Below are 6,934 nucleotides of genomic sequence, written 5' to 3'. Positions count from 1 at the left end.
CTAGTGTTCGGGAGAGAGAGAGAGAGAGAGAGAGAGAGAGAGAGAGAGAGAGAGAGAGAGAGAGAGAGAGACCCTTTTTATTTTTTTAATTATTAAATAAATTAGTATTAGATTTAAAAAGAAATGAAAGAAAAATGAAAAATAAATACCCCAAGGGTATTATAGTCATTTCACTATTCAGAGGAATCATAAATGCAACGAAACTAACTCAAAATGATCACTAATCCAAAAAAATCGTGGTTCAGACTAAAACCCCTAAAAAATGCATAACATATGACCATTTTTGCAATTTTGTCAAAAATATATATATATATATATATATATATATATATATATATATATATATATATATATATATATATATATATATATATATATATATATATATATATATAAAAGAAAAATGCGAACCATTAACCAAACCAAGGGGAGACAATAGACCATCGTATATCAGAGTCAAACTTCCGTTAGTCGTTTCCAACCCTAGCTAGGGTTTTCAATTTCATCGTCGACAATACATCTGCCAATTAAGTTCGATTCATTTTCTATCCTTCTGTTATTCAGTTAGAGCTTTGTGTCAGAATCCTTTGGGAGGCAAAAGCATGTACGGATCGAGGGGGTAAGTTCTCTCAACAATAAATTTTTATCCTTTTTTTTTGTTATATGAATCAGTTTCAGCTTAGTGGCTTGCGCATGTGTTAAGTTTCTTTCAATGAATATCATGGGTTTTTCCGTTTCAATATCCTTGTTATCCGGGTATCTGAATCCGGGTGAATTGGATTGTTCAATTGGCGTTTCCATAGAAATGAAATTCACCATAAAAATTGAAAATAGAGGTGATAAATTTGGGGATTAATCATGATTTTTCCATTTTTGAGTATTCATGCTGATCAGATTTGGGGATTAATCTTTATCAATTCTTTCCACATGCCACTCTTTCTCTTTCTTTTCAATTCAATTCGATTAACAAATTAAAAATGTAGATTTAACAGCGACTCTCCGCTCCTGTATATTCTTTTTTACCAGTTCATAAGTTTGAATTGCTGGCTGTTTCTGGTTCTTGCACTTAACAATAGAATAGAATTATAAGTTTTAATCTACAACAAACAAATTCAACATGATGGAATGATATAACGTATGAGAATTTGATATTATTAGAGGGTTAAACTTATGAGAATTAATAAAGAAAAAAGTAGTAAAATAGGAAAAGAAACATGGGTCGGGTATGGTTTTATTAAGTGGGGAATGTTTTTTCTTTTCTCTTTGGGTATGAATAATTGAAGGGCAATGTATGGGAGCGGGGGGTTATCAGATGCATACGAAATCGGCTCAAAAAGACCAAGAATCATGGAATCCAATCCCTACTTTGCAGTTTCCAGTTCCACCGCCTACAACCACCACCACCACCCATACAACTACACCACCACCACCTTTCACCCTTCATCTTTTCCAGTGGTCCGCCTGAGAGGCCTCCCATTCAACTGCACAGACACCGACATCTTCAAGTTCTTTTCCGGCCTCGAAATCCTCGACGTGCTGTTGGTCAACAAATCCGGCCGGTTTTCCGGCGAGGCTTTTGTGGTGTTCAGCCGCCCCATGCAGGCTGAGATGGCCTTACAGAAAGACCGCCAGAACATGGGGCGGCGATACGTGGAGGTTTTTAAATGCAAGAAACAGGATTACTACAATGCGGTGGCTAGTGAGGTGAGATATGAAGGTGGCGGCGGTGGTGGAGGTGGAGGTGGTGGTGGTTATGGTTATGATGATTACTATGGCCATGGAAGCTCACCACCACCACCACAGAGGTCTTCTAAGAGGTTTCTTCAAGATAAGATGAAGGATGAAATGGAGTATACTGAGATATTGAAGTTAAGAGGGCTGCCGTTTTCTGTGAAGAAATCTGAGATTTTTGAGTTTTTTAAGGATTTTAAGGTTGTGGAAGGGAAAGTGTTTATTGCGTGTAGGCCAGATGGGAAGGCGACAGGGGAAGCTTACGTGGAATTTGAGACAATTGAGGAAGCTAAGGAAGCTGTTATGGTTAAAGATAAGAAGATGATTGGGTCAAGATATGTCGAGTTGTTTCCTTCTACTCATGATGAAGCTAGAAGAGCTGAGTCTAGGTCAAGGCAGTAATAATTAGTGAAAAGATTGTGTTTTTTTTTTTTTTTTTTTTTTTTTAGGTTTTTTTTGATGATGTTTGTTGGATATTGATGATTTGGTTATATATTGTGGGTGTATTTTGGTAATTGGTAGATTTGTTTTAGTTATTGGGCGATGGATATTATGGTTTGCTGAAATGTTTTTGTTTTGTTTTGTGTTGATGTTTTGTTTCACATGGATCGTGTGGTGATGTGTTGTATGATGAAATTAAAACATGGTTGTGTTAAAAGTAAAAGTTTTTTTTTTATATGTATTTGAATGATATTGTTAAAAGTATGTAGATTTTATATAGCATATTAGTGTGATAGTAAGAAATAAAATTACAATTTTGTAATATGCGCAAAGCATATACGTGCAAAGCAAGGTTGGTCGAAAGATGGACTACAGATAAAATGTATTTATAACAAAGAATAAGATATCGAATCAATAAAATTTGGTTGTAAAGTTTTGTTTTCTGGTATTTGTTATAACTTGATGTTGATTAAGATATTGAATTGATAAAATTAATTTTAACTTTTTAAAGAGATCTCATAATAATAGAACGTATTTTAAATAAAAAAAAGAAACCAAAGTCTTTGTGATTGTATACGACTACACAAGATGACAATGCTGTATGAGGTTTCTTATGATTTTTAATGCGTAATTTTGAGTTGAATACCTGAATGGATGAATATTTCATGGTCAATTTCATGCTGATTGAATATTTTTAAGTTATTTATCGGATTTTTTTATCATAAATAAGGAAACTTGTAGGGTTTATAAGACTAATTATTAAAAAGTGGAATTGGCCGCTGTAAGATATTTTGCATCAAAATCGGGCCCAAATGTGATGAAGTTTTTTTATTTTTATTTTTATTATTTATTTATTTTTTTTAGATTTTTAAAATCAAGATCAAAATCTTTAATAACCATGTATTCAAATAATCCAATTAAAACAAAATACCAATATTAATATATATTTTGTTTTTTCAAGTCTAATACATATGTCCGAACCTCTAAAATAAAAAATAAAAAAATAAAAAACAAAATCTTGATATGTAATTGTAAAAAGGGGTAATTTCTAGCAATTCACTCAAAGATGAAAGATCGTTTGACCCGATTTTGACTGAAAATAAGAAACTGAAGTGGTCGGCCAGCGATAGCCGCCGAGAAAGAATCGTTAATGGCGGAGACGGAATCCTACCCCCCGATCGACCCAACAAACTTTGATCTCATCGTCGTCGGCACCGGCCTACCTGAATCCATCATCGCCGCCGCAGCCTCCGCAGCCGGAAAAACTGTACTCCATCTTGATCATAACCCCTTCTACGGCTCCCACTACTCTTCCCTTAGTCTCCAAGACCTCACATCCTTCCTCCGCTCCCACTCCGAAATCCCTAAAACCAATCCCCCCCAATCGGATGACACCGAGACTCTCGATGTTAACCCCCGCCCCCTCTACTCTGATGTCGAGATCTCTTCTTACGATGATTCTCTCGAAGAACATTCCAGGAAGTTCAATTTGGACTTGGCAGGACCTAGGGTTTTGTTCTGTGCTGACAGCGCTGTGAACTTACTGCTCAAGTCATCTGCTAATCAGTATGTTGAGTTTAAGAATATTGATGCGAGCTACATAGGTGATGGAAATGGTAACCTAATGAATGTGCCAGATTCAAAGAGTGCTGTATTCAAGGATAAAACAATGAAGTACAGTGAGAAGAATCAGTTGAATAGTTTCTTTAAGCTGGTGCAGGGGCATCTTGAAGCTGTTAAATCTGTTGACGTTGCTGTTGATGATGAGAAGATCATTTCGGATGAAGATTTAGAAAGCCCACTTGTCGTGTTCATGGACAAGATGAAGTTGCCTCCAAAAATAAAATCGTAATGCGTCTCTCCCTCTATCTTGGTGATCCATGACAGCATTTTCCTTAAACTATACCAAGTTAATTCGATTACTTCCTTCTCTTTTTCTTTATAGGATCATCCTCTATGCCATAGCCATGGTTGATTATGATCAAGATGCTGGAGAATCCTGTAAAGATATTCTCAAGACAAAAGATGGGATAGACCGTTTAGCCCTTTACCACTCATCAGTTGGAAGGTTTCTTCTCACTCTGCTTGTTGTATCATTTAATTCATCAACATATGATGTATTATTATATGGCTATTTAGGTTTCCTAATGCACTTGGAGCATTGATTTACCCCATCTATGGCCAAGGAGAATTGCCACAAGCGTTTTGCAGACGTGCTGCTGTAAAAGGGTGTCTTTATGTAATTTCTTTAATCTTTGCTCACTGAACTTTCTTCATTCTACAGATTTTGACTCAACTTCTGTTTATATTACAGGTTTTGAGAATGCCAGTGAAATCTGTACTTCTGAACAAGGTTTCTACTCTATACAAGAATTCAAAATTTTCATCATCATGCAAAACTCAAATTGCTGATTTATATTATAACATTTGACTGATGGAATTTGCAGGATAATGGGAATTATAAAGGTGTGAAATTGGTATCTGGGCAGGAATTAACCAGTGATAAACTAGTAATGGATCCATCTTTCACCATAACATCTTCAAATTCTCCTTCAAATGTTTCTAAATTGGCCAGAGGAATATGCATCACAAATAGTGCTTTAAAACCTGATATATCCAGTTGTCTGGTTATATATCCTCCTAGATGTATGATCTCTCTTCTTTTTTATTTTTGAAAATTTCAAGATTCAATTTGAATAAGATTAATTCTCTCTCTTTAGCTCTATACCCTGATCAGGCTACTTCAATCCGAGTTCTCCAGCTCGGGAGCAGTTTAGCTGTTTCTCCTTCTGGGAAGTAAGTTTTTTTTTTAATAAAAATTTACAATTTTATTATTTCTATTATTGACAGATGGCTTTATCTTACTTCATTTTTTTTTTTTACCTTTTTTAGGTTTGTTTTCTACATTTCAGTTGTATGTGATAGTGCCATTGAAGGAAAAAAGTCTCTACAAGCAGCCATTGATGACCTTTTCTCATTACACTCTGATGAAACTGAAAGTAAAGAGTTGAAGCCCACTTTGCTTTGGAGTGCATTGTATATCCAAGATTTAATCGAGGTGTGTTTAATTTTCTTGTTATTTTTATATTGTTAATTGTTATGCAGTTGTTTGAAGGTTTGTTTTGTTTTGATTTTAGGGTTCAGTGGGACCTGTTGTTATGACACCTACTCCAGATGGAAATTTAAACTACAATGATATTCTTGATGCAACTTCAAAGGTATCTTCATCTTATTTTTATTTTCAGAAAATATGATATGGAAATTAAATAAGCTAGAAATTTTTAATTTTTCTCACTGGGGTTGTATATTTGTGGCATATATAAATGTAACAGCTGTTTAAGAAGTTGTATCCTGATGATGAATTCTTCCCAGAGACATCAAACACAGACTCATCTGATAAACTAGAAGATGATAGTGAAGTTGTTCTAGATTCCTAGCCATGATTTTTTTTTTTTTGTTCTTTTATGAAATGTTGGAAAAGTAGATACAAAATATAGATGTGATTTTGAGTACCAAAAGGAATGAAATTGTTTTTGTCATGTTAAATTTTATATGTTGTATTGTATCACAGTTGATAATTTTATTTTTCTTGTGGTTGGATTTGTGTTCAAGTAAAAGATTTTGTAATGTTAAATTTTAAAATCTGTTGGCAAAATGTAAATCAAAATTTAATTTCAGGATGCTTAAAGATTGTAGCAGGTGAAATATAGTTGTTTAGTCAAAATATAATTTCTTTGAGATATTAACTCAAACTTAAAAAGTCATTTGACATGTATATTATGTAGTGATATGACCTTCTCAATCGTTATATTCAAAAGTAGATAATCAATGCGATAATATAATTGTTTCGAGTAACCTTAAAACACAAATATAAAAGAAAAAAACTTGATACAGACTCATTGAGCATTCAGCGAAAAAGAGTGAAAAAAATAGAACATCAATTAAAAATATTGGTGCCGTTGCCAGGACTCGAACCTGGAGCTCCTGTGTTAGAGGAGCTGTAAAGATGAAATCTTTCAGCTGATTGTGCTACAACGGCGTATGTTGATAACACTCGTCCATAATTATATATATCCACTAAAAGTTATAAAGCGGAAACAACGTTTTTCATTTTAACCAACGATCAGTAAATTGACGTTTTTTTTGGGGGTACAGATGTCGTGTATTTGTTGTTAAATTTCATTTGATGAGTTGTCTTTACTCAATTGCTTGACAAATTGTAATTAATCTCAAGAGATGTTATAAACATACAAGAGTATAGCACATTGTTTTTGTCCTTCACTAAGAAAAATGTCATAATAATCCAAACTTATTGTTACATGTGATTTAAATCACATGGAGTAAGGAGAAACATTATCTATTAGCAAAAGTTTTGTATATTTTTGCTCATTTTAATAAGTACAACGTGTTTTTTTGGGTGATACATAGATTAATAAATTTATGTGTTTTGTATTGAACTTTGTTTGAAACAGATAGTATTATTAAAATTAAACTAAAATAATATAACTGGTATTTATCTAAAACGTCATGGATAATTAAGGTATTAAGTTTTCTATAAAAAATAAAATAAATTGATGTGTTGAAAATTTATACTATACCGGGGTACATACGCTATTTCTAATATATACTTTAAATACAATCTAACATATTAATTATTGAAAAATAGTTTACATTATAATTTATTATTCACAAAATAAGAAAGAAAATGATATACAAGAAATATATAGTTAAAAAGTAATTGATGCCGCTGCCAGAACTTGAA

At 33.3% G+C, this 6,934-nt stretch overlaps 2 protein-coding genes across 3 annotated transcripts; both read left to right on the top strand.

Annotated features, from left to right (window-relative positions):
* The first annotated feature begins 398 nt into the window (after window positions 1-398).
* Window positions 399-2,246, top strand: LOC145087253 (RNA-binding (RRM/RBD/RNP motifs) family protein). 2 transcript variants are annotated; one of them, XM_079025176.1, is made up of 2 exons: window positions 399-619; window positions 1,373-2,246. In XM_079025176.1, the coding sequence occupies exon 2, from the start codon at window positions 1,597-1,599 to the stop codon at window positions 2,131-2,133; it is 537 nt and encodes a 178-aa protein (XP_078881302.1). In that variant the 5' UTR covers window positions 399-619; window positions 1,373-1,596; the 3' UTR covers window positions 2,134-2,246. The 2 variants fall into 2 exon arrangements, with proteins under 2 accessions (XP_078881302.1, XP_078881301.1); XM_079025175.1 differs by having other exon boundaries at window positions 1,284-2,246.
* A 991-nt stretch (window positions 2,247-3,237) lies between these two features.
* REP (Rab escort protein) lies at window positions 3,238-5,718 on the top strand. The gene is made up of 9 exons (XM_079025174.1): window positions 3,238-4,020; window positions 4,118-4,240; window positions 4,312-4,411; window positions 4,487-4,525; window positions 4,620-4,818; window positions 4,893-4,968; window positions 5,065-5,230; window positions 5,310-5,390; window positions 5,505-5,718. Exons 1-9 carry the CDS (start codon window positions 3,323-3,325, stop codon window positions 5,607-5,609), a joined length of 1,587 nt encoding a protein of 528 aa, XP_078881300.1. The 5' UTR covers window positions 3,238-3,322; the 3' UTR covers window positions 5,610-5,718.
* The last annotated feature ends 1,216 nt before the right edge of the window (window positions 5,719-6,934 follow it).

This window comes from Lactuca serriola, chromosome 2 (assembly GCF_051521515.1).
Source record: "Lactuca serriola cultivar US96UC23 chromosome 2, Lser_US96UC23_V15, whole genome shotgun sequence".
Lineage (NCBI taxonomy): Eukaryota > Viridiplantae > Streptophyta > Magnoliopsida > Asterales > Asteraceae > Lactuca > Lactuca serriola.
Note: the sequence above shows the minus strand (reverse complement) of the source record. Positions and strands in the feature narration are given on the sequence as shown.